The following is a 27,958-nucleotide window of genomic DNA, read 5'->3' as shown; positions in this document are numbered from 1 at the left end:
AACACTAGATGTAAATTTACATACTATTAGGTGATAAGTCGATTAGTGACGTGTCTAATTGTTTCCAAATTATAATAGTGACCTTTAATTAATAATGTACATTTTGTAAGTTAATGGAAATGGGATCAAAAAATAAAAAAAAATATTTTCTTCTGTACTATTTATTAGAAATTCTTAATGGAAATACAAAAATTGGTATACTCATATAAAAGCAAAATAAAAGCTTGGATAAACAATCACATTAATGCCCATTAATATTATCTATAAAAATATCAAAATACAGCCGCATGTACCACACCCGAATCAACAGGTTGTAAGAATGTGAATGGTGGAATGACTCCATAGATATACTTACCAACCATGAAGAAAAACTATCAGTGGTGGATTAGGTAGTGCTGAACTATCTTGTATCAATTATCTAAATAGAGAAGTTTACATGAGGCCTGGTGCAAATTGAACCTATATCACATGCATCCTCCAATGTAGTAAGACACATCCATCCTACGTCTAACACAGTTGTGCTTGTAACACAGTTTCATGACGAAGTTGGAATTTCTGGAGCCTTTGGTGATATTCATACTGAATACACTGTTTACATCATCATTACACCAACAGTCACAATTACACTGTCTGAGACGCGTTTCGATAACCAAGTTATCGTCTTCATTGACTGAAGGTGGAAAGTTTACCTTCCGTTTCTGATGACGCGTCAGACAGTGTAATTGTGAGTGTTGGTGTAGTGGTAGTGTAATCAGTTTAATGAATTATCAATTCTCGAAAGGAGACATAACTTATGGAAATCGACATCAGCATAATAGAAAACAAAATTCCTACCCACACCCACAAATTAGATGACTTCCTGAGTACCAGAATTTGAAACTATCATATATTAGCGAAAAGATTGAACAAAGTAAAACTATCTGGGAACTTAATTAAGTGAAGACTGGACATCGGATGTAGAGTTCAAGTGCCGGATAGAAAAAGCAATAAGCTCTTTCATGGGATTCAAAAACGTGTTTACGAGCTCTGAGTTTGACCTCAACCTCAGAATAAAATTCACAAAATGCTACGTGTGGACCGTGCTATTGTACGGTCTGGAAGGCTGGACACTGAAAGTTAACACCATGGACAGATTGGAGGCTTTTAAGATGTGGATCTAATGGAGAAGTTTGAGAGTTCCATGGACGGCAAGAAAAACCAACGAAGAAATTCTGAGGAGAATAGGAAGAGAACTTGGATACGAAGCGAGAGGTACCATTGTAGACACCGGATAAAATTGTCGGAAGTAACCGCAAATATCCATTAATTAATAATTGTAATAAAAGAACATCAGAGATTGGACGCTGGTATAACCAGCATAGAATAGAAAAGAGGCTTCTAACTTTTTTGCCTTTAGAGCATTTTATGAAGAAAATCCAATTGATTTCAACTTTATCAATCTATATAATGAGATCTATCGACCAAAACAAATCGCTAATTCTTACCTTGTTTTGTCATGACTGTCACATGGATTCATCAAGTTTTTGTGGTGCTGATGAATTATTATCTTCAGTAGGAGCACTGGCTGGTAAATTAGTCGATTTTTCATGATTTACAAGAGGAATCATCTCAGAATTAGTTCCGTCACTTTTGTTGTACTCATTCGGATTGTAAGGCGGTGGGTCTGTTTCTTGATCGTGAGATACTTCAAATTAATCATACTTTTCATCAATAATCTTGTACGTTAATTTTTATATTTTTATGAATAACAATGATGAAGAATGTTTTCCAATTATTATTTTCTATTATTTTCAAAATACTTTTATTCAAATATATTGGAAATGTTATCATTCATTATTTCAATACATTTTGATGATATATTGGATTAGATTAGGAGACTAGAAAAAGTGAGAAGGTATTCAAACTATTTTCCTTAATATGGAAGATATACGACACATGGTGTAGACAAAACAATATTCCCATAACGAGATAAATTGTCAAATACAACTAGAATGAGGTACTGTTGATTTAAAAAGTGATTCAATTGTAGACTTCCAGTATATTTGCAAAGGAAGGCTTACAAGTAATGTGTTGTACCTGTAGCTGAGTTATAGAACCAATGCGCTTAAAGCGACCTGCAGAAACTGAAAAAATATGGAAATGGAGATGGGCATAGAATTTCGATTCACTGAAACTATAGAAATAAATATTCAAATGGAGAGCTAAAACACATAAGAGAAGTACAGTGGGAATACCAAAAAGATAAAGTGATATATGAAAAACGATGCCAATGGAGTGCACTTTGAGATGCCTATATATAACAGTAGAAAAAATCAGCTGATAATGAATAAAAGCACATTTTCAGAATCAGATATCATATCAGTGCGTATGGATTGATTCATTGTAGATAGAACGTTTTAATTAATTTGGAGGTGTGATTTGGATACGAGGTCTAGTGAAAAATACGGTGACTTAATTTTTATAGCAGCAATTACTTATGCTGCTTCAATATCAACTTATATTTCTCATACGCAAAAGCAGTGACAAGTTTGAATCCGTTTTGGCTTTTATTCTGATATTATAACATCACTCAATAAGTGGTGTGACTAACTAAGAAAAAAACATTTTGTTTTTCAAAAATCGATTTTAATATGTTAATCAATGTAATCTCCTTCAAGAGCAATTCGATCTTTCCAACGCTTCTTTAACTTCTCGATGCGGTGCTTGTAGAAGGATTTGTCTTTTCAACAAATGCTTCTTAATTTGAGCTGAATTTCTTACCGGCGAAAATTGTTTTCAGATCAGCGAATAGCTGATTACTGAGGGCCAGATCTGTACTATACGGTGGATGGGGAAGTAATTCGTTCAATTTAACCATCATTGCCATCGACTAAACGATCCAACAACTCTATGTAGTAACCACTTTGGGAAAAGCTTTTTCATGGTGAAATATTCGTGCATAATTGTGAACACAGTGGCTTCTGATATCTTTACGGCCTCAACTAACTCATGCAATTTCAATTTATGATTAGATATAACCAACTTGTGGACATTTGATGTTTTCTGGAGTGACCTCCTCAATTGGACGTTTAAATTCAGAAAATCAATAAGAAATGGTCCTTTCCGATGAAAGAAATTCGGAACAACACTTTTGAAGCCCACGTTGAATTTTTTTATCATGAAGTAATGATAAATTAACATAAGAAATTGATGTGAATCCATTGTTTCGAAAATAACAAAAGTAGCTTCACTTAAATGGCTGTCACTTCTTTCTTACTAATCGGAATTTCATGAAATTTTACACATTGTCTTCTGAAAATTGGTACTTCCTTAAAGTCATATGGATTTGACAATGGCAGCACCATCTGTGTGTCAGTCACCCGACTTATTGAGTGATGTAATATAGTCGTTTTTTAGTAAGATAATGATATATAGATCTTGAACAACGTATAAAGTTTAAAATTCATTTTAAGTTAAAAAAGAAATCGAAAAAGTTCAATAAAACCTGAAATCTTTCTGTTTAGGTAGGTAATGATATAGTTACTTTTTAAAGACTGTAAGTGGTATCAGCGATTTAAAAAATGACAAGAATCAATTAAGAACAAGGAGCGGTCAGGATGTTAGAAGACATCAAATATCTAACATGTGATTGACTATTCAATAGCTTAGTGAAGAACTTCACCTTTTGTACGGTTCTTTGCAAATTCTTTTAACAGATAATATACAAAAGAGATGATTGGTTGCTACTTTTGACTAAAACACAAATATAGGATTATATTTCAATTTATGTACTAATGTCATTGCAAAAATTGTTAATGGAAAAAATGTTTATTCTACGGGCATGACTTGACTTGAGACAACAATTCTCAGACCATTTAAAACGCTTATCAATTAAATAAAGAAGTAAGCAATAGTAACTGTTTTTTTTTAAAGAGGAAAACTGTGAGCTGAATTTTATAAAAGAGTACTGAGAGATTTAGAAAAGATGTGTCAGAATAGAGACCTGAAAATAGGCAAATGGCTTCCTTCTTCCTTCATATCAATGTTACCAATCTTATTTGATTCTTGACTCTCCCGAAAATAAATAAATTGTCTATGAAAAAACTGTTTTGACATAAATCTTAATATTGAGAAAATCAAGGCAGAACAATCACATTTCGTTGGTATCCTCAATAAAATATAAGATACGCATATAAATTATTGTGAATAGTTATTTTTTTAAAGATCTATGCATAATGCGCTGTGGAACGAGTAATTAAGAACACTATTTATTATAATTAATGACACTTACGTTGTGAAGAAGTACTATCAAGAGGAATATGACCTAGTATTATTGTTTCAGTATCTATTCGTAAATTTGTATGAAAACCAGGGATAACAGCTTCAGCCTACGAGTGAAAAACCATTTTGATTCAAAATTGACCAGAATTGTTTCATTTGTAGATACAGGTTAACAAACATAATCACAGACTACGTTCCGAAAGAGGTCGCTATAAAAGAACTTACTGTAAAGAATACTTTTGTATCAAATAAACGACATCCAGTAAAGTTCGGCACATTAGCTGAAGAAGGTATTTCAAAATTGAAGAGGTAATTCCTGTCTCCATGTGCACCGACTCCGCTTATAGATGCTGTGGCTAATTCATTTATATCGTATGTCGAATATCCCATATCAGATTTATATATAATTTTCTGAAACAAGTACAATTTGTATTATTTCTTTCATACTTCTATAGATTACATAATGTTTTATTGTTTACTGTCTGCTCCACTTACTGTTCCTGTATTCTCTGTTTGAATAATAGTTTTTTGTTTAATGTAGTTAGTGCTAAGAAGCAGAAACAACATAGTATGAGAGAGAAAATTTCAGCTCGTTATTGAATTGATCTAGAATCTCATTAAGTTCCAAACCTCCGAAGCCGATTTCAACTTTCTGAGTGCTACGTCCAAAATGAAAATAAATATTCCTTGCTAAAAATCTCGAACCACCGAACACCTCTGTACCACCCAAAACCAAACATCTCAAAAATATACTTCACCAACAGCAAATTAACAGCAAATTAACTAAATCTAAAAGCCAACCATAACGGCAAAACCCTCCTCAAAATGCATACATCGTTTCTACAGTAAACGTGAACTAGGACAAGTCGACACAAGAAAATCGTTGTGATCCGTATCTATCTCTCTCAGCATGTACGTAGATCATCCTTGAAACTGACGAGAAATTCCTACAAATATTCAAAGCCTTTGACTTCCCTGTCATAAAATCTTGAAAGATCATGGTAAGTTGCTCAAACTACCCCAACTCATTGTTTCGGATTATTACCGATTCCAAACCAGCATACCACAACGCCTTTAGCATCAACTTCCACAGGATTTTGCACTATTGTGATGTCCTAAATTCCAGTGCCCTATCAGCAGTACCAAACTACTGCAGCCGATGTGCGTCCACTGGGGCACTGGCCACTTCGTAGGCTGCTACAAATCTAAGCCAATTTGTCCTTTTCCTGGTGCGTCAGACCACAAACTTCTAAGCAACAAATTCCATCATCCAGAAATTACGGCGGTTCGTAGCTTGATTATCACCCACATTGTTTCAAATTCACTTTATGCTTGTTAACTTAAGGACTCCGCTTTTATTACAAAACTTTGTGCTTGCGATGATGATATTTTTGACCTGATATTTTTTGCATTACAAAGGGCTGCTACGGAGATATGTCTACTAAAATGTAATGAACTTAATACCCTGAGATACTACATGGAAGATATTTGTGTTTCAATGTTTAAAAGTACTTACTCCACATCCTTAGAATTAAGTTTTCAAAAATTTGAAAAACAATAAATCAAAAATAATAATTAAACTAAATTGTTGGATCCGTTGTTCCATTATCAATTGCAGAAATAAGTTATGCAAGTAACAATCCATATTTCATAAATACGTATTGCACTCTTAACAAATTAAGAAATGAAATCTGATAATGCAATCATAATGAGAATTGCTGAATTAACTAGAGTAAATAAATTTTACATTTATCGAGTAGTCACGAGAGATTGCTGTGGATCATTCACAGAACCTAAAAACATGTAAAGAAAAACTGAAATCAGTTGACAAAGCTATTCAAGATTTTATACTTAGAACAATTTATAATTTATATAAGAAAAGGGTTCCGAAATTAGAAGTAATACAACAAAGGTCAAGTTTTGTCATCGTATGGTTTTAAACACAAGAAACTAAATAAACGGATGGCAATAACCGAATCGTCAAGGATAGTTCGATGGCGACAAAATTAATTGCGTCAGATAAAAGACTACCGAAATTCTAATAGACACATAATTTATCTAGATTAAGCATAGTTTGACAGTCACGATGTAGTAAATTTCGGTTGGGTTGACAATAGAAAAATTGCTGTTTCATTGGGCCATGTTCTAAAGGGAAACACATTATAATTATTAATATCTGCTAAAAACGTTAAAAACTGTGCAGCGATTATCATGGAGACATGACAGCAGAATTATTTGAACAGTGGTTTAATGGACAGCTTTTACCTAAAATTCAGTTCCAACCTACCATTCGCGGCAACTCCTTAAGATACCCAATAATAGTAGTAACAAAGCTCAACTTTTAGTATTTATGTCAAAAAAAAAAATTCTTATTCCTGTCAGCGATCGTGAAAAAGGCCCAACAAACAAACTGTTATTCAAGGTGTAAAGTTAGAGAAAATGTATTATATTGACCAGCTGCGCCATATTTTTGTGCCATATTTTTGTCAGACTACCTCGTTACTATTGCATATCCAACCCTATAGAGTTGATACGTGCAAATGTAAAATCAGAATTACGAAAATGTAATCAGTCTCCAGAACTCAGTAAAGAGGTTGTAGAACTCGTACAAAAATTTCTAGCAGAATATCGCCAAGAGCTTTGGAAAACCTATATTGAACATGTTGTCAAAGGAGAAGATGAGTAAGTGATATCACCCTTTTTACAACCCATCATAATTCAATGAAATGATGACTATAGTTCAGACGTGAAATGTTGTTTTTTCTTTTATTTTATTTGCACAGAATTTATTTTCCTTTTTGGTTTTTACTTTGAAATTTCGTTTTCCAGAAAAAAAAACAAATGGGGTACAAAACTGACTCAGTTCACGTCTGGAACCTTGCTTAAGCCAAACGCCTTTACAGACCGGTACATTTCACTCGTCTATTTACGTTTCATAATTTAATATTCAGTTGTAGCAAGTTAACGAGGTATAATAATGATTTTTTTCTAAGTTCCAAGTAGGACTACAATTAAGTGCATCTGTCGAAATAACGGCATATAATGCCGTCCAATTTATACTGATTCGATTTTAACGAATACTTTCTCGCATAAGATACACATATTTTTAGAAGTATTAATAAAAATAATAAATTTATAGAATGAGGTATATGGTAGATCAAACAAAATTTTCGGCAAGGGTTTCGAACCAGTTTTTATAATCTGCAATTGATATTGAAAAGTTTTTTTTCGCCAATTTATTAAAATCTATATATGAGAACGTAGTTTGTCTCTTACCTGTTGTAAAAACATAACCACTTGTGGTATTGTTGTATTAGACATGTTAACTATTTTCATTCGAATTTTGGCTACTTCTCCAATAAGGAAAGCTTCTTTATCAAACAGTAAGTCCATAGTGACAGGACTACTTTTACAACAACAGCAACACAAAACTTTTTCATCTTTATAAATGGTTGGTTCCTACAATAAAGAATTATTTCAATTAATTTATTTCTAAACACAGCTAAAACCCAATATGTGGTCTTTCTAAAGTTATTATGTCTCCTAGCGCTCTATCCAAGGTACCGAACCAAATCATATAATATGAAAGATGTTGACTAAATATAGGGTACCAATTTATTGAAAAATTAAAATAGAAAATAAAAAAAACACAGTTAAATCAAGTATAAAATAAATACTACATTATACAGGCTGTTTCCAAAAAAAATGATCCCTTCTCTAGAACAGATAGAAAACTATTTGGAGTTTGCTCAGTAAAAAATTTGTATTTTTTACGAATTTGCCACAACAATGAAATTTTATATGAATATGTTTCGGAAGCTAGATCATCCAAGGAATTTGTTTTTATATCTGAATCCCATAGAGGGCGTTAATTAGACGGATCGAACCAAGTGCTACTGAACATAACTTTTTCAATATTAGATTTATCAAGCAAAATTTCCAGTGAAATTAAACATTATTTAGTTTTATACCTCAAAGGTACTTGTCATAAAACTGGATACTGTGTACCATTTTCGGAAAATTTTAATTTGACAATTATGAAGTAATAACCGATGCTGGTATAAAGTATTGATAAAGTTGTTAATTATTATCATTATTAATTAGTAAGCGTAAGTAAATGAGACCCCATCTATATAACGAGTACAGTTAAAAAAATTGGGACTGAGGGCTGTCGTTTCTTGTAACATTTCACAAAAATCCAATCTAATCAGTATAGGATCTTGTTAAATAAATATGGGCACTGAGCTACTGGACCCTTAATATTATTCAAACAACAATTTGATGATCATATTTTGCGATTCTGGAGCTCAAACTCTTGTTTTGTTTTATACTAAGGCCCCCAATAGCTGAGTAGGTAACCATAATTATTTAACTTTGAATTTTACACTGCAATAGCATTTTCTCTGATTTATGACGTTTAATCAATAATAATAATAACATTTCTGAAGCGTTGTTATTTGTTAAATTAGATATTGTTAATCAAACCTTATTAAATTTTGAATACCTGACATGTTATTAACCTTAAGAGAGTGTTTAGAAAACTCTAGTGCAGCTGTTACGCTTTATGCGAAGAAACTTACCAAGTGAAAATATATTTAGAACCATTGAACAACGTTATTGAGAAATTGGGAATCTCAGACCTAAAAAAATAAAATCTGGTAGGCCAAGAACAACAATAACTATTAATAATGAAAATATTATTTTAAAAATTACTGATTAAAATCCAACAGTGAGCGTAAGGAATGTGGCAAGACAAACAAATACGTCTTCTTCAAGTACTTGGAGGATACTTAAAGAGCAACAGCTACATCTTTATCATGACAGACAAGTCCAGAAGCTCTTGCCAGACAATCTACCGGTTAGAGTGAATTTTTGTTAAACATTACAAGAAAGGACAGCCCTAAATCCAAATTTTTTAGAACGTATTCTTTTTACGGACGGGCTACTTTTACGCGACAATGTTTGTTTAACTCCCATAATGCGCAGTGCTGGTATGATAAGAATCCATATTTCAAAAGGGTATCACATTACTAATAATCATTTAAAGTTGATGCTTGGGCAGCAACTTCAGGTAACAAATTGATAGGTTATCACATTCTACATGGAAATTTAAATGGTGGTATATACTTGGATCTTTTAAACAATTACTTATACAAGATATTAGAAGATTTAACGGTAAACCAGCGAAGATCTCTATTTTTATGCCCAATGGAGCTCCACCGCACTTTGGTAAAATGTGTCGTAATTGGTTGAGTATTGAGTAACAATTTTCCGAATCGATGGATTGGTAGAGGTGACGAAACTCCGATTCATTGGTCTCTTCGGTCGTGCGATTTTAATCCCTTGGATTACACAGTTTGGTCGTATCTTAAAGAAAAAATTTATGTTACAGAGGTAAATTGAAAGACAGAATTCAACGTCACTATAATGACTCCATAGCCGACTCCCAATCGTTTAGAAGATAAATGGATTCTTTAAAAAAAAGGATAGATTTGTGTATTCGTGGAAACGGAGGACATTTTAAACACCTCTTCCAATTGAATTCTATTTTATGTTTTTAGTCTTTTTTTAAATTTCCATCTTGTAATTTTTTGTTTAATTAATATATTTATCAAGCCTTAATACCAACATCGGATATTATTTCATAATTGTCAAATCAAAATATTCCGAAAACGGTACACAGTATCGAGTTTTATCAAGAGTACCTTTTTGGTGTAAAATTGAATGGTGTTCAAGTTCACTTGAGATTCTGCCTAATACATCTCTCAATATAAAAAAAGTTATGTTCAATACAACTTGGTACGAAGCATGTAACTAGAGCCCTCTATGAGAGTCAGACATAAAAACAAATTAATTGGATCTATCAGCTTCCAAAATATAATCGTATAAAATTTCAATACAATGTTGCCAGTAGTTGCTATTTTTCAGATTTCTATCTACCTAGAGACGGGATCACCTTTTTTTGAAATACCCTGTATATTCACAAAATGTTTCACAGAATTTCCTATTATTTTTTTTCTAGACCATTGATTTCATTCCATAACCAACTTGGTCCTCAAGATATTTAAGCTTTAATTCGTGTCATCCTATTTCACAAAAAAGATCAGAGATAATAAGTTTGGCTGATAGATCTATTTTCAGCTATCAGATCCTGCATTTAGATGCTTAGCTATTAAAAAAGCAAAAACTGCATTGAAAGAAATAATTTTCTGGAAAAAATGTTAAACAACATATTCAAGAAAAGGATAAACAGATTATAAAATCAATTAAAAAACAAAACAGAAACAAAACATCAAAACATAAAACATTTTTCCTTATCATATGTACAAGGACTTTCCCAATAATTATCGAATTATTTCAAATAAATATGAGCAGACATCTCAGTATTTATAAAATAGACTAAAAGGTAATCAATATGATAAAAAAATAGAACTGCATTAACGAACCATGAAATATCAAAAAAATAAAAATTTAATTATAAATATTCAAAAAATCTTCAAACGGAAGAATATAAATTATCTCTCATTTAGGACCTTCTGTCCATTAGAAATAGTTTTCATATTTCTACCAAACAGACTTACAAAATATTACATTTTTTGCGCTTGACTGATTCCAGTGGTTCTAAAGCTGCTAAGATTGCTTCATCGAATACATTTTTCAATCCCTTTTGAGGTCGAATGTCAAACAACAAGAAAGACTTCGAGAAATCGTGCATTAGTTAAAAACGATGGAATCGTTTGTGCTATAAGAAAATACTGCAGAGGTTGCTGCGAGAAAAATGTTTCAGGAGAGATTTACAAAAAGAATACTGCACAGATTGGAATGAATATCCTCATTTTTGGCTTTTTTGCTTAATCTAAAAATGTAAGTCTTTAATTTCATTTAATATTTTGATAATTTCAATATTGTTTCTTTCAGTAAATACTTATTTCTTTAAAAAATAGATAATTTTTATTTACAATGTACGAATTTTTACTTTTTATATGTTGTATGATATGAACATAATGCATATCGCATTTTCAAGTGAATATAGCAACTCACATATTCGTACAGGCAAAGCGGGCATGGTGCCTATACTGTCTTATATTAATGTGACTGTGAAGAATCATAAATTTTCCTATTTAACTTCTACTTACTATTGTATTCGTTGCGATCTATTGTAAACTGACCGTCCCCTGACGGGAATCAACGTCTTACTTAAGCGGTTCCATTTGACCTTTAGACACTTGAAGTTCCATTAACTTAACAAATTACTTATTCTTAGTTTTGTATTGATGTGACATGACAACCATAAATATAATTAATTATAGCTTTTGTATACAATATGATTAGTATAAAAAGAGTGTAGACACGCATTGTGTGTTCTATATAGTCTCAACATCCAACGAGTACAGTAGTCAGATTATTGGAAACACTTTTTATTTATATTTTATGTTAATAAATTAATAAATAATTTTCCAAAGTTGTGAAATAAGTTATTTAACTCACATAATAATCATTTTGGCAGTCAACATGTGAAGAGAGTAATTAAAAAGGATAGTGTCACCTTGTAGACAACAATGAATCGAGTTGATTTGAGTTTCTTTACAACAAAGCCGAGTTCATCACAAGCTAACATCATATTTCAATTAACGTTGAAATATCAGATATGCTTGATAATGATTTACTTACCAATTGTAATTTATCCTTTATCAAATTGAAATTAACAGGTGATCTAATTTGAATTTCTGTTTCATATTTGTAGTTACTGATAATACCTTTATCTACTATCAAAGTTAAGTAGTATTTGATACTTCCATGAACACCTTCGTAGGTACTCGCCATGTTACCTGGTAGGTTGAAAGCAAACGGGTATACATACGGTCCTGGCGGAAGTGGACCTAAAATCCATTATATATTAATACTAATTATTATATTTTGTTTTCTAATAATTCAATAAATAATTATTCAACTATAAAACACAATAATTGTCTCTTTTCACATAGACTGAACAAAATATATCAAAATATCGTTAAAATAAACAAATTATATCGGATGCTTAGTCGACAAATTCTAAAAAAATATTAACGAAATATTATTACAGTATGTTAGACTAAACAAATGATACCTTATGCTGATTTGGTTAATGCAGCGAAATGAAAAAACTATAGGTGGACAAAACCTTCAATAGAACATTCAATGTCGAATCATCAATATTTTTTATCCAAATTAACCAAACCCAAATTACATGTCAGTCTGACTTTAGTGTTAGTTTCATTAAATCGTCATATTGTTAATTGTGTATACTTTCTTGTTAAAGTTGTAGTCAGTAAAAGTGTTCATAAAAAAGTGAGTCTTCCAGAGACAATTCATATTTTGCGGGAGAATAAAAAATTGATGAAAGATACCCATATCTCTAAAATTTGAATAGAACACAACAGATTTGTTCTGTTTGTAACTACTTGATCATAAGCGATATGAAAATCGCGTTCCGTATGTATCATGTTCAAATAATTGAAAAGTTTCACGTTCCAGCAATAAATAAAACTTAGTCAGTAGTAGTTCGAGATGAGCATATTTGAATGTCCGCATGTCAATATTGTGGATCGATCTTTATCAGGTTGTGTTGTGAGAAATTTTTGAGACGGATTCACAGTATTTAGTCAATAGTGAAGAGGAAAGTGAATGGTCCAGTAAAATTGAAGAGAATATTTACTACTAGTTACTAGAAGAATTTGAGGGTGGAAAAATGCCTAAAAATGAACATTCGATACAGGAAACATGCAAGCAATATAAAGAACTCAAAGAACATTTTAGGGTTAATACAAACATTGCATATAATATCGTTAGGGGGTTGGAGTCACATTCATATTTTGGTTTGACTATAATAAAGTGCATGAAACTCTTCCAGAAAAATGTGATGATTTTTTCATCTGAGCTGATAATGCCTATCATCCATAGTCACGATATGTAATAAAACCTTTCTAGGAAACAGGAAACTTGAATTAACAGAAAAAGAGATTCATTAAGGGGTTAGCTAAATGTATATATGTAGAAAAATATTGCCTTGGTATGTTAAAGCGAAGGTTTATCAATTATACCAATTAAATTAATGAACTTATTGACAATATTGCAATAGAGGTATAAATGAACGATGAGGGTTCAAAATAAAGTACTCCAGATGAAGTTTTACTAAGGAATAAATGTATTGAAAACTTGATTTTAACTTATTCGCAGTTTCCTAATGCAAGTAACAAAATCATCAATTTGTTTTCACAGGATTAGTTCAAATTATGGAAACAACTCACCAAAGGAAAAAGGTATGTCTAGATTTCTCCAAGTAGTTACAACCGTTTGAAAAAATAACTAAAAATGAACGGATCAAATTCTAAGATGTTCAAAAACAAATTGTTCATTCGAGTATGTTTTCTATTACCATTTTCTGCGAAAAGAGCTTCTGCGTATAAAAAAGTGTTCTCTCCCGCGTGGTAACAAGTAACTGTTTTGTTCCCCTCACTCTTCCGTTCGGTCCAAGCTGTTTTCTCTATGCCTTTGAAAATGCACTTTATAACTGGAAAAATATTATTTTGTAAAATTGGCAACTTATCAAGTCAAATGGTTATATAGACAGATACGAACCAAAAAGGTATAAGTAAAAATGTTGAAAAAAATAGTTAAATACAGTCAGTTGAAACATAAAATTTTTTCCAACATTAGCAAAGGGTACGTCATGGCTGTCAAAGATTTTATAGTCACAACGTTAATTTTTTATATGGTTTCTACAGGTTTCTTTGTCATTTTATACTTCACAGTATTTGTGATACTATTACTTGCTTGGGATTTGGGAAGATACAAAAGAAAATAAAGAGCACAAATTGAATTTTTTCTTTTGTACTTCGCAATATTTATATTAAAGTTAGTGTTTTTGCGTTTTAATTTTTAAAATCGTCCGTGTTTTTCAGTTCCTGCCTTCTTTCTTCAATTTCGAACTCTTCTTTCTTTTTATCTTCAATTTTCTTCTGTTCTTCCAAGTTCTTTTCTGTTACATTCAATTTACCTTCAATTTATTTCTATCTATTTGTTAAATCTTCTTTTTCATTCAATAATCTACTGAGATTTCATTCTAATTTTTCGTTCATTTCTTTATAATGATTCAACTCTGATTCGTTCGTTTCTATGAATTTTTTAATGTGTGGTAATGGATTGTTAGAAGTAAAATATATTTCAATTATTTCCCTGTGGCTCTTCTCTAAAATTTACAGATTATTTATCCTTATTTTCTTCAGATTTGACAAAATTTTCAAAAACATATATTTCTTCATTTTGCTCTTCGTAGTTAATATTATACATAATTCCTCTGATGTCAATTTCGGTTGTTGGTTTTGTCTTTGGAAAAAATGATTATTATGATATCTCATATTATTAATATTAATAGTTCTATTGGGCGTGTCGTTAAAAGGTCTTGATGTTGTAGATATCGGTTCTGGTCTAGGCAGTTTGTATATAGGTATCTGATCCTGGATTCTAGCTTTTGCTCCGTCGGGAAGTTGCCCATTTCCGTTCATAACAATGCATTTTTCGATATGTATAGTTTTGCTTTAGTCTAAACTCTATATGTATATCAGTTGAGAATCCATCCATATCGAGAAGGTGATTGAGTTGACGCTCTTTTGCTGCGTATAGCTTGATATCGTCCATGTAGAAAAGATGGTAGATGGGACAGTTGGTGTTTCTGTTAGTTTTCATGCTGAATCCGTACTTTATAGCATTGAGCATGGTACATAGGGGATTCATTGCAAGAAAGAACCGCAGTTCATCGTTGTTAAAAGGAAGCTTACAATAGTTGGATTCACTTAGTAAATCTGCAAGACCTCCACAAGCTAGGAGTGAAGTTCACTATCAAACACTTTCTTGTAATCTACAAAAGCAGTTGGTATATTCCAGTGATCTATCTGTGCTTGCCTAAGTATCACATTGTCCAGAACAAGTTCTTGTTTGCCCCCTTGATGATTTCTTCTGCAATCTTTCTGTTCCTTTGCTAAGATATTATTTTCCTCAGAGTCCTATAAATTATGTTAGTGATACAAGCTGTAAGTATGTTATAGTGGGAAGGCAGGTGTATGCGCTAAATGGGGTTATCCGTCTGGGCTAAAACGTTGAGATTTCTTCTGGGTTTTGTCGGAGGTGAGAAAATTACTTCGCCAATACCCTGTATACACTGGGAAATTTCTTGTATCAGAAGTTTTGAGTATCATCAACTCCCGGAGCTTTCCAGTTGTTGGTATTTTGGATTATGTCAGTGATTTTCTTTAGTGTGAAATCATTAAACTGCATCGGAACAATATTTAATCGAATCTTTTCGGTTGGTATCCAGTCGGCGTTTCTCTTGTGGTTTTTGGAAGTTCACCGAAATGAAAACCAATACTTTTCCAACGTTTGTTTCGATGGCATAAGTTGATTGGTGTTGTTATTGGACGTAGCTTCAAGTTTCCTGTAAGATACTTTTTTGATGCTATGAAAAGTGTAATTCTGTAGCTTATTGTTTGTGCACTTAATGTATCTCGATGAACGTTTGGATTTCGCTTTCAACTTCTGCAGAAGCAGATCAATATACTCACGCAAACATTGTTGATGTTCTGGATGCTCTGAGTGAGTACCTATTTTCTTAAATATTTTTCTGATGTGGTTCTCAAGCATTTAGAGGATTGTGCACAATTCTTGTACTCTGTTAAGCGTTAGTTAAGCTCGCTTCTAATGGTATAGACGGTGTTGGTGTTAATGGTACAGATATTGCCTTTTGTATTTCGAGTGATACTTTATCAACTATATTTGGTTGGATATTGTCAAAATCGGGTATAGTATGATTGTTGGTGATTACATCCTCATGTTCGCCAATGTGGGTTTCACCATGTGTACCGTTTGCATCTTGCGCTGCGAGATGACCATCTATTCTTGGAAGATTCGTATTTGCTGCAGTATAGGTGCAGGAAGAAAATTGTTTATCTCAATACCCCTTCTCTAGTCATCTATTCGTTGTTTCGTAAGTGCAATTCTGGGTATCTCTCAACAAAATCACGAGGAGGAGCGTATCTGTAGGTGGTCATATCCCAAGTTTGTGAATTTTGTGAAAGAAATAAAGCTTTGACAATGTTGGGTTACTTCCTTCCAATGAGGTTTTCCCGCTAGAATTATTTTTCGCGGGAGAGGATTTATTGATGGAAAAATTTATTATGAATGTGAAGGTCATGTTAATAGGCTTTAGTTTACCGTCTGTCTGTGAAGACGATATCTTGGTTATCGAAACGCGCATCTGACAGATTAATTGTGAGTTTTGGTGTAGTGGTAGTGTGAGCAGTAGTATGAACAGTTTAAGAGCCAGTGTTTAGAATTTTCTATTAACTTTTTCCTGATCAGAAAATTAAAGAAAAAATAAATATTCCTTAAACAAAAATATTGTACTGTGAAATTAAAAAAAGATGATAATAAAAAATTTATTTTATACAAAGTCCAAAGTCATCTTACAGGAAACGAAAATTAGATTAGAACATTCAATCTAAGAAAATGGGATAGGTTTCAGTAAAATTAAATTTCGATCATTTTATAGAATAAAGGGTGCATGGAACCGTGAACCTTCCAATTATTTTCTTGTATTTTATAGTCCAAATAGAATCTTTGGTTTAGCATTTCCCATACCCAAAGTTTATTCGAAAAGAGTTTTTCACTAAGTTTATATTGATCCAAACAATATTTTTTCACCATTTCCTAGTAATTAAAATAAATTTAGATCAATTATTTATTTCCAAGAAAAAAGTCTCAAAAATAAAATCATAACCATAATAATGAACTGAAGATTCATTCATTCAAAAAGATGTCCACCGAAATTATGAAAATCGAAAAATTGGAGTATCGAGCCATCATCAAGTACCCGTATTTGAAAGGGTTAAGAGGTAAGCAGATTTAAGAAGATATGCTTAATACCCTTGGTGATCAATTTATTTCGTATGCAACCGTGAAAAATTGGACTGCAAGTTTCAAAGAGGTGAATTTTCCATTGAAGATGATGCCCGATCGGGAAGGCCAATTTCTGTGTCAGTCCCCGAAAATATCGATGCACATATAGTTCTCGTCAATTTGAACATGAGAGGAATTGCTGCAAAATGGATCCCCATTTGTTTGAATGTCGACCAAAAGCGTGCAAGGGTAGTAGCATCGCGTTCAATCTGTGCTCGATTTGTTACTATGGATGAGACTTGAGTACATTTCTACGACCCAGGAACAAAACAACAATCTCCATTACCTAAAGAAAATCTGCTGGAAAAATTTTTGTTTCAGTTTTTTGGGATTGCCATGAAGTAATCATGATTGATTTTTTGGATAAAGGTAGAACAATAACTGGAGATTACTATTCGACATTCAAAGGTGTTTTGTTTTTGCAGGACAACACACATCTCATGTTGCAATGCAAAAATTCGTGATTTAGGGTTTGAAGTACCAGAAAACCCCCCTTAATCACCAGATTTGTTTCCGTCCGACTATCTTCTCTTTCCTGAACTGGAAAAAAGTTTGAAATGCCGTAAATTTTCTTCCAACGAGGAGGTAATAAAAACTGTGGAGGTCTGGTCTGGTTAAAGGTCTAGAGACGTTGCAGATTCGCTGTAATAAATGTACCTAATGAGGAGGAGAATATGCTGAGTAATAAAATATTTTGAGATTGAAATTTTGTTTGGTTCTATAGTAGGCTAAGAATTTTTCAATATATCCTCGGAAGTTCAAAGTATTGTCTAATATTTTTCAGCACATTAATAGATCGGAATGTTCCTTTAATTCTCTTTCATATCCTCTCTAGTAATCGAGGTAGTATTATGAGCCTCATTTTTAATAAAATTATTGTAGGTTTATTTTCATTTATTTACGTTAAAATCTGTATTACTAGAATTGGAATATACATTTGGAATATCTACATCAACCGATTCTTCATATTTTAAAAAGTAGCAAAACCCCGTGGTCACAACAGCGTTGAACACGTTGTTTGTCGTCCAGTGGCTATATTAGTATTGCGCAAGTCATGGTTATGGATTGCACTATATACGCTAAACATCTTATAATCAATATTCCGGCATATTCCGTTGTTTGCATTATAAGTCAAGAAATCATCAATTAATTACTTTTACATCGTACAATTTAGTTTTCAAATGTTTATAACATATATAACTTTCAATCTCATGATAATAGAAAAGGCACTAAATAGGTTCTGTTAGAGTGTAAAAGTATCTATACATCATGTTCACTATAATATATCAATATCAGTTGTAATGGTTACGGAGATTTATTGTTCTCTCAAATGAATATAGTATATTTATTATTATTTCGAATATTGACACCATAACTATACCTTTAAAAGTTTCAGTTGCATAAAATTGACAAAAAGCTTGTCCACGTAAAGTTTTACCTGGACCATAATCCATTGGATTAGTCAAGTCTATTCTACAGGTCATATTTATCTGAAGCAGAAAAAATTATACAAATTTCATTCATTACAATTAAATTAAAACTAAAATAATTTATCATTTTACATCTTACTACATTTTACATTTTATTTTGTGGGTATCGTATTTTGTATTACGATCGAAAATTACATGATATAATTGTCCCCATCTACATATTAAATAAATTGCTGAATAAGTATATTTTATCACAAGACATTGTATATTTCGTAAAAACGTTCTTATATTCTTATTATAGTACTTTTAACCTTTCTTTCTTCAAAATTGTGAGTGTACATTTCAGAACGTGGCAAAAGATGGGAACAAATAATTTTCTGTAATTATTCTAAATATGTATGCCCGTTCAACAGCCACTCCGTTCCCCGCCCTACCTTCCATCGTCCTTGTCACTTTATTATTCGAATTTAAGCTATACCTATACCCATGATGTAAAGATTACAAGGTGTGCTATTGCGCCCCAGCTGGGAAGCTGCCAATGGAATTCGATCCCTAAACGACGCGCCCATTTGAAACATTTGAATTGAATACAAGATGTAAAGACTACAAGGTGTGCTATTGCGCACCTGCTGGGAAGGAGCCAATGAGAATTCGCTCCCAAAACGACGCGCCAATTTGAAACATTTGAATTGAATACATGATGTAAAGACTACAAGGTGTGTTATTCCGCACCAGCTGGGAAGCAGCCAATGAGAATTCGCTCCCAAAACGACACGCCAATTTGAAACATTTGAATTGAATACATGATGTAAAAACTACAAGGTGTGCTATTGCGTACCAGCTGGGAAGCAGCCAATGAGAATTCACTCCCAAAGAGATGCGCAGAACGAGTCGAAAATGGGCCCTCGGGAAGAACATATCTTGTAGTCTTTACATCATGCATATACCTATGAAACTTGACTTCTTTCCCTTGAAAAATTGTTTCATATCTGCGTCGATTATAGATACATAGACCAACCACAGTTTAGTGCGGAAGGTTATTTAAGTTATAATGTGCATCAAAAGTACGCCCAAAGTAACTGTTTTTTCAAAGGTAGCTCAGTATTTTCATTTTGATACCTCCACATTCCACAGTCCACATTTTTTTAATAATTAAATTAGAATCAAGGTACAACATTACCCGGGAGTAGTAACTTGAATTTGTTACCAAAATTTACAACAGATTCTCTATTAGGGCGTGTGCCAATAATTTTAATACCCGCTACAAAATTTTAACTTCTGATGCAATGTGCCAATTCGTGATCGTAGTTATCATCAAGATTAGACAACTCGTGACGGAAGATTATGCAGCTCGGTATTTTAAGTATGAAATGAAGAACAAAAATAACATATTTTACATCTCCTCGGTCAGTTCTTTAAATATCTGTATTAATTATGAAATTGTGAATTTTGGTTAGGGGCCGTTCATAAAATACGTCACGCTAAAATCAGTTTTTTCTGACCCCCTCCCCCCCATTGTCACGCTATGTCACGCTATGTCACGCTTTCTGTTTTTATAATAAAATATAATAAATATCTTTCATAACAAATAAATAAATAATATTTTTATTAATTAGAAGTCCAAGGATTCTGTGAATGCGCCGAAATATCTATAATCGGTATTGCAGCATCTTCTTCTTCTTCATTTATTTCAAAACTACCCTCCACTTCATCGTCATCTATCCATTCTGCATTTTCCGTGCCATCTTTTTCATCTCCTAATACGCATAATAGTTCTCGAGCTCGTCGAGCTGCGATGCGGGTTGGTTGTATGCGTCGAACTACTTCATATTTTCTTTTTCGTTTTGGATGTAAATTTTTTAAATGCTGTAGTAGAGTTTTATTAAATGTGTGATATAGACTACATTCTTTGCATGTTCTGCTTGCTAATTTATCGTGAATTGACGGACAAAACCAATCGTAAGGAATTTGTTGAAAATCTTCAGCTTCAGGCTGAAGTTTCACTGCAAGACGAGCAAATGAATTAAAATAAATTAAAATACAATCCAGAATCTCTTTGCAAAAGTAATGAATTTAAACTTGATTCCATAAGTGAATTTTTTTTTTGCTCTCATCTTGGGCGGGTGTAGCTGTTTTTGAACTGCACATATATTCTTGACAAGGCAAGATATTTTCAGTAGAGACTGGTTTTTGTGATGGAAGATCTTCTTTACTCGTTGACGCTTGAGGCCCATCTTTGAATGTATTTTGTGGCTAAAAAAAAATTGATTATAAATATAGATTAATAAAATTGATTTAATAAAATAGAGGCTTATACAGGCTAGTTTACACTATAAATCTACATATATAGAAATTATTCAGGATAATGAATCAATATATACCGTGAATAATATTGATATAACCCCGATAACAGTAAATATATAAACTACCCAAGCAGCACAGTGTCGTTATAATGACGTCAATTATTGGACATTATTAGTCGGCGACGTCGTAGACCAATAAGCGACGTCCATATGACGTGACATTTCAGATGTCATTTTGACGTCGTCTAGAGACGTCTTTCGTACGTTTGTTTTCGGTCGTTTTAAGTGCTTTTTAATCAACTATAAAAAAAATTAGAACGAAAGTTTATTACAAAAACTAAGCCCTATACGTGCTTTATAAAAAATTGTACATTTTAAATTGTTGTTTACCTAAAATTTGGATATAAATATAAATTCATTAATTAGCAATGAAAATACTAAACTGACGTTTTAAGTGGAAATGCAATTTGAATTTAAAGATGAAGTGAGAATGTTGTAATTAACAATTATTTAACTATTTTATTAGTAGGAAACAATTATTTTTAGCATCGATTCCTGTCGAGGCTGTCGACCAAGATTTAATTTTGGCGCGTTTTTAATCGAAATGCCACGATACGATACGATACGAGACGTGCAGGCGCATGCGTGCTGGACTGCTGGTGTGAACGCGTGTGCGCGTAATGGTGGACGGCAGCAAAAAGTTGTTTGGTGGCAATTTCACGGAAATCCAGTAACTCTAGCATTTCCGGGGTGATTCTTGTTAATTTCGGCCGTGGCAACAAATTTTTCAAAGTGAGTATAAATCTGCATTATTTTATTACAATTTTGGTGTTGGGAACTGTCTTTATTATTTAGATGAATTGTTACGTTGGCGTTGAATTCCAGAACAATGGTGGAATTTCTCTTGTTCACTCTGCCTGGTTAACACCGCTTAAACGAGAAGTCTTTTGGCCGCCAAAACAGACAACCGGAAATTTTATAAAATTATTAAAATCTGGACAAGAGCCTCCCCAGGATAACAGCTGGAAACTTCACCAAATTAAGCGAATTTTTTTCCAGACTGGTTAGTTTTGCTGCCTAAACCTAAACTGCTTTATCATTTTCTATTAAATATCTGTGATTTTTTTCAAAAAACTCGTATTTATTACTTGTTTTTAGACGACTATAAGATTGCGGAGAAAAAAATTAAAAAGGCTGAAATTACCTCAGATTTAACTACAGATGCTGAGGAATCAGCAATTATTTCACCTCGAAGGAAAATACGTCCAAAGAAATTTTCCACTGATGATGAGCAGGAAGAAGTGCTGTCATCATCAGAAGATGATTTTCCAAAAAACAAGAAACCCCTACCTAGACCAAAACCAATAATACGGAAGTCTATTACAAACATATTATCTGGTAATGAGATTTATACTTACCCAAGCAGCACAGTGTCGTTACTATGACGATATCTTTATAAAGATATCTGGCACATATAAATTATTAACTGTCTACTGTTTTAGATTATTCTGGCCCAATTCAAACTTTTCCATTAGCTTCAGCTGGACAATCGCAAAGGTCGTTTGAGGATAGTGATTCTACAAATCAACTTTATTATTTGCCACCTCAACATTCAGCAAAAGATACTCAATTGACTAAATCTTCAGGACAAATTATTAGAGGTAAAAAATATAATTGCCCATTTGCATGAATTGTTTAAAATGTATACTTTAAACTGTGAGTTATTATTTATGTCCATTATTTCCTAGGAGAATTTGTTAATTCTCTATTTTACAGGTTCTGCGTCAAATCAGTCATTTTGCCAGGCTGCTGTTTCGAACTCGTCACCATATAATCCGTCAACTAGTAAAGCAACTGATGTACAGAGCAACATCAGAGCTGTAGTGGAAAGTAATGGAGGTAAAAACCAAAAAATAATGTAAAAACTGTTTTGGTACTAAGGTATATTTTGTCCATGCCAGCAAACACTCAAGATGATGTAATCACTTTATTGAAGACCATTAGAGAACAGAACAATCAAATTTTGCAGTGGATCCGAAAACAAGATCGCAGTGGCAATCACGCCAGTAATACAGATTTACCAGATGATATAGGCGTACAGTTTCCTTTGAATTCTCAAGAGGATATTACCAAATTGGAAACATACCTGAGTGAAAAAAATAATTGCCTGGCTTTGGTGGGTGTTCTGTACCACTTAATATGTATTTTACAATTTAAATTATGTGATTCCAGTCGGCATATCTATCGACTTTTGGAGGGAGAGATTTTACTGGACATACAAACCGCATTTTAAATTTTTTGTTCACTTATTCTCTTGCAACTAATTGGAATTTTTGTGGCAAACGAGGTGAGAAAAAGGCTTTTAAAAACTTAAACGTAAAGGATGTGATTATTGGTAAGTGTTTTCACTTGTAGATGCATACTTATTATTAATCTGAAACAACATTTTTAGGTGCTGTAAGAAAAAGCTCCCCTCTAGTCAGTCAGAAAGAAATAGAAGATACCATCAAGGTGTGGTTGAAACATGCACCAGAGAAATTGAAAAAGCAGCAGCATGGCAATCCGTAAGAAAAAAAGTGTTGTTAGTCAAAGACAACTCTACAGAAGGGTGGCAGAAGGAAATTTAGCACCTGTGAGTCAGAATTGTTATAATACATCTTTAATAGTTAATAATGATTCCAATGAATCATCAAATTCCGTTTTTTTTTGCTGATTCAATGTGTGAAAGTGAAAATGACACCTGTTCCTCAAGAGATTTAGATTTTAATGTAAACTCGCCTAATGAAAATTTGCTCTTCAATTTATCAGAGTATATCGAGTTATTGCACTGCCACAAAGTTTTTTCGAAATGTATTGTTTTTCCTTTCGAGCAGGAATGGTTGTCATTTTCATTATTGCATCATTAGTAATTCCTTATTTCAACTTTTATGTTCTATAAGTGTAATAGTATGTAGTTTTTTAAGATTTTGTAATAAACTGGTATTAATTTGAACGCATTTTTTTATATTTTTGATCCTACTTATACGTCATTTGTCAAAAGTAAGTACGTCATTTTGACGTCTCACCAGCCGGACTAGGTACGTCATTAGTTGACGTCTGTAGGATGTGACATTAACCCGTCATAATCACGTCATTTTAGACGTCTTTTTAGACGTCCCCATTGGTCGCCAATGGCCTATAATTGACGTCATAGTAACGACACTGTGCTGCTTGGGTAGGTACAAAAAAAAAGTTTTTGACTTACCTTAAATTACCGTAAATTTCTTGCTTTGTTTTGAGGTATCTTTTGATTTAAAGATTCAATGATATTTTGAATAATCACTTCAAATTGCTTGCCATCACTTTTGTATTCTTGTTTCAGATCATTCCAAATCTTGTTAACATTTTCTTGAACGATCATTGATTTTTTATCCGGATAACACTTTTTATAAGTGTTAAATATTTTTTGATAAAGTTCACCTCTTATCGATGTCATTTTTTTTTCTAATATATATACATATATATAAATATTTCGACTATTGAATTCAAGACTTATAAATTTTGGTGAAGTAGTTCACGTAATAAAAAGTATTAAATTGAGAAATATAAAAAAAGATTCCGAATTAGTTCACCACTAAATGAAACATTATTTTCATTTGTTACTACGGTGAGAGCGCAGAGTGCGTGGAAACGTTACTCTTTTAAGTATAGGAAAAACAAAGAAACCAATTGTAACCGATCACAATGCCGCTAGAGCCAAGTCAAAAGGCTAAACCCGCGCCACAGAGCCAGCGCTCATGTCGAAAAATAAACAAAAATAAAAATATTACGTTACAATTTATAGTAATAAAACTGGATACGTTTGTCATGATGAAAATTTAAAAATAAAAACAATAAAAAAAATACTTATTGAAAATATTTTAATGACTAGCGAACGTCACATTGTCATACACCCCCCGTCCCCCCTTGTCACACTCAGCAAGAGCCCTCACCTCCCTTAAGTGCGAACGTATTTTATGAACGGCCCCTTACGTAACGTAACCTAACCTAACATAACCTCATCTAATCTCACCCAACCTTTCCTAACCTCGCCCAACCTCATCTTACATCACCTAACCTCGCATAAACTCACGTAATCTCACCTAACCTAACCTAAAGGATTTAAAAATCTTAGGTTTTAATTTTTGGATTTCACAACATTACAAAGGGGATTAATACTTTATTAGAATCCGTCGCGAGTTGTATTATGTACTTGGACTACCTTTTCGTTTACCAGAAATATACCTGTCCCGAGTTGGTGCATCCTTATCTCAACGGGTTAATAATAGTCACGAGATGTAGCGCACGCTTCTATTGACTCCTTGCTATTCTCTAAATTTCCATAAGGAAATTTCTACAAACTAATTTTCTAATTAACTAGTACTGTTTTACAATATTTTAGAATGAAGTTATCTTGATAAATTTTTTTGTTAACTCCATAAAACTTATCACTTACAAGCACTTTTTGTATGGAACTAACTCTAATATTCTATACATAAAAACGCATTGGAAATTGATGGCTTTGGTGTTGCATGACATTCTTTTTTTATTCAGCTTCGAGATTGAACACCTTAGGTCAACCTAAAGACTACAAGGTGTGCTATAGCACACTAGCTGGGAAGCAGCCAATGAGAATTCGCACTCAAAACGACGCGCCAATTCTCATTGGCTCTTGAGAGATGCGCAGAACGAGTCGAAAATGAGCCCTCGGGAAGAGCACACCTTGTAGTCTTTATATCATGGGCCAACCGCCCACGATGCAACTGTTTTGAAACAAAGGATCCAAACCAGTTGATCTTGCAACGGTTTGGCAACCTCGGCAACGTATAACAGCAGGAAGCTGCACACGAGGTGACTCGAAGGAAACTAGTTTGCAATCGCTTGTACGTGACTATGATTCCGCGGTGGCAGTTGCATAGATAAAGGATGGCAGTTGCGTTACAGGTTTTGTTTCATTTGATTGTCACATGTTTATTATGGTTTTTTCAATATGAAAGATCAAAAACTAAACCTCAAATTCGTGGGAGAAGTTGCAAAACAGCTAAACGTTCTGAGACAGTTTTTGCGCTGCTACAAACAGTCTAAAAGTTCACAATTTGACTTAGGTATGGATGGATCGAATATTCTCTCTGTACCATGCGTTATTTGCGGTATTAATAATAAGCAATTTATTTTGATTGCCAAACTGGTGGCGAAATCAACTGGTTTGCAACCTTTGTTTCAAAATAGCTGCATCGTGGGCGGTCGGCCTTAGAGTTAGCCCCCTTACATATAAGAAAAACGTTTTAAGAAATATTCAAAAGTTTTTAAAATGTGACTATTGAATAACGTAAATGACGCTGTAAAATATTTTATATTGAATTCATACTTTTATATTTTATATTCTATAGACCAACACCGATTATCTCATAAGTTTCTTTTCGACATTGTGAGAAGCAAAGCTCTTTTCTCTCGAAGGAAATGTATCATTTTGACGAATGGAGTAAATATTGAAGAACACCTCAAAAACACTAGTAAATATATATTTAAAAATCATTCTTATTATCCATTTTTTTATTTTATATTATATATTCTAGTATAGTCACTGTTTGTAAACAAAAATATCCCACATCGCATCGAGAATAAAATTCAATGGATCTAAAAATAGCTTGCCAAATGCGATTGCGTCAACAGTGTGAAAGGATTAAGCAATGAATTAAACGAAATATATTTTTACTAACCTGATTTTTTATAAAAAAAATAAGCTTTGATTTTCGAGATGAGCTGTAGTCAAGCACTTATAATTATTACTTTTTCAATTAATCCATATGTTTCATAACATTTAACATGACGATTTAAATGAACATGTTTATATGAACCTACACGCTGATATTAACCTTGAAACTGCATCAAAATTAACGAACCAGTGGTGTAGATATAAGTTTATATGATTATTCAAGGATATATAAACTCATTACTTATCCTGTTGTTATGAATAATTAGGATAAGGGTTCTTATTTATTTTCTGCTCGGTTCAAAAAAATCGACAAATTAGTTAAGACAATGTATAAAATATTTTATTGTACAATAAGATTGCAAGACACTTAGAATCCAAACTCGAAGAATAGTGTTATCCCGTGTGTGGTCGAAATATTGGTACCTACAAGAAAACGCAGAAATAATCTCACGATAATCTTTTAAAAGATTTGATGATATCTCTTGGGGGATTGTAATGAACTAGTTGGATGAAGTGGACTGTCGTGTTTGTCGTTCACTACAGCACCCAAGTAGATGTGTTGTTTTCTTCGACGAGGTTGCGGAATGAAGGACCAGTCGTAATTTTAAGTAACGTTTAATAAAAACACTTAAATACGACAATATTACACGTAAATCGATGTACAAAATAAGCATCAAGATAAATCAACAAGAATGTCCACAGTGATATATAGTTGGTTACAAAAGATAGCGAAGTTTATATGTATATTTCTCCGGTTATTCTTGAACGAAGTAACAGAAAATTGCACGTTTTATGTTGCGTCGTAACGCGAGAGATATTTTGATTATTCAGGTAAATCGTAATTTTGCCCGTTTGTAAGGTTAAGATTTTTTATGAGTTGATAAGTGAGAGAAAATCGTTAAGTTGATTTAGATATAGTTCGTTAGTTTTAACGCGCACTGTATGTTTAGTTTCTGTTTACAGTGGATTCTTTTTTTTTTTCTCACTGTTCTGTACTGTGTTACTTTCTGCTCTCTTACTGTCTCTTGCATGAATGTTAAATTTTATTTATATGGGCTAAAATGGGGGTTAAAAGTATCCCAATATCGTGGTAATATTTTGTGTTAATTGCCGTGAAGCAATAAAAAGAATCTATATTTTTCAAACAGATTTTTTGAAATTTCTCTTTTGTTTGTATAAGGGTTGACCAGATGAACTTGGAATAGTTTGTAAAAGTATAATGAAGGTTTTTTAAAAGTTTT

At 32.7% G+C, this 27,958-nt stretch overlaps 2 protein-coding genes across 9 annotated transcripts; one reads left to right on the top strand and one right to left on the bottom strand.

Annotated features, from left to right (window-relative positions):
* Positions 1-145: 145 nt before the first annotated feature.
* On the bottom strand, positions 146-26,891 carry LOC130897218 (arrestin domain-containing protein 1-like). Of its 8 annotated transcripts, none has more exons than XM_057805964.1 (9): positions 26,722-26,891; positions 18,632-18,740; positions 13,676-13,810; positions 11,932-12,140; positions 7,537-7,719; positions 4,486-4,671; positions 4,271-4,367; positions 1,485-1,684; positions 146-418 (listed from the first exon to the last, which is right to left on the bottom strand). In XM_057805964.1, the coding sequence occupies exons 2-8, from the start codon at positions 18,732-18,734 to the stop codon at positions 1,503-1,505; spliced, it is 1,095 nt and encodes a 364-aa protein (XP_057661947.1). In that variant the 5' UTR covers positions 18,735-18,740; positions 26,722-26,891; the 3' UTR covers positions 146-418; positions 1,485-1,502. The 8 variants fall into 8 exon arrangements, with proteins under 8 accessions (XP_057661947.1, XP_057661949.1, XP_057661948.1 ...); XM_057805966.1 differs by having other exon boundaries at positions 1,485-1,663; XM_057805965.1 differs by having other exon boundaries at positions 1,485-1,669; positions 26,722-26,888.
* On the top strand, positions 21,710-23,617 carry LOC130897216 (uncharacterized). The gene is made up of 8 exons (XM_057805963.1): positions 21,710-21,775; positions 21,839-22,046; positions 22,142-22,381; positions 22,486-22,644; positions 22,760-22,882; positions 22,945-23,159; positions 23,216-23,378; positions 23,436-23,617. Exons 2-8 carry the CDS (start codon positions 21,839-21,841, stop codon positions 23,549-23,551), a joined length of 1,224 nt encoding a protein of 407 aa, XP_057661946.1. The 5' UTR covers positions 21,710-21,775; the 3' UTR covers positions 23,552-23,617.
* Positions 26,892-27,958: the final 1,067 nt, after the last annotated feature.

The sequence above is a fragment of the Diorhabda carinulata genome, chromosome 8, assembly GCF_026250575.1.
Source record: "Diorhabda carinulata isolate Delta chromosome 8, icDioCari1.1, whole genome shotgun sequence".
In the NCBI taxonomy this organism is placed as follows: Eukaryota; Metazoa; Arthropoda; class Insecta; order Coleoptera; family Chrysomelidae; genus Diorhabda; species Diorhabda carinulata.
The sequence above is the reverse complement of the archived record's forward strand: the minus strand, read 5'-3'. Positions and strand labels throughout refer to the sequence as shown.

Bases quoted from the DNA above. Each gene is read 5' to 3' on its own strand.
- LOC130897218 (XM_057805964.1), bottom strand. From the start codon at position 18,734: ATGACCTGTAGAATAGACTTGACTAATCCAATGGATTATGGTCCAGGT. The intron at 13,811-18,631 runs GTATAGTTATGG...ATATTTTTCCAG, and splicing joins TGCAACTGAAACTTTTAAAG to TTATAAAGTGCATTTTCAAA. The intron at 1,685-4,270 runs GTAAGTGTCATT...ATTAATTTGAAG, and splicing joins TGATAGTACTTCTTCACAAC to TATCTCACGATCAAGAAACA.
- LOC130897216 (XM_057805963.1), top strand. From the start codon at position 21,839: ATGAATTGTTACGTTGGCGTTGAATTCCAGAACAATGGTGGAATTTCT. The intron at 22,382-22,485 runs GTAATGAGATTT...CTACTGTTTTAG, and splicing joins TATTACAAACATATTATCTG to ATTATTCTGGCCCAATTCAA. The intron at 23,160-23,215 runs GTGGGTGTTCTG...ATGTGATTCCAG, and splicing joins AAAATAATTGCCTGGCTTTG to TCGGCATATCTATCGACTTT.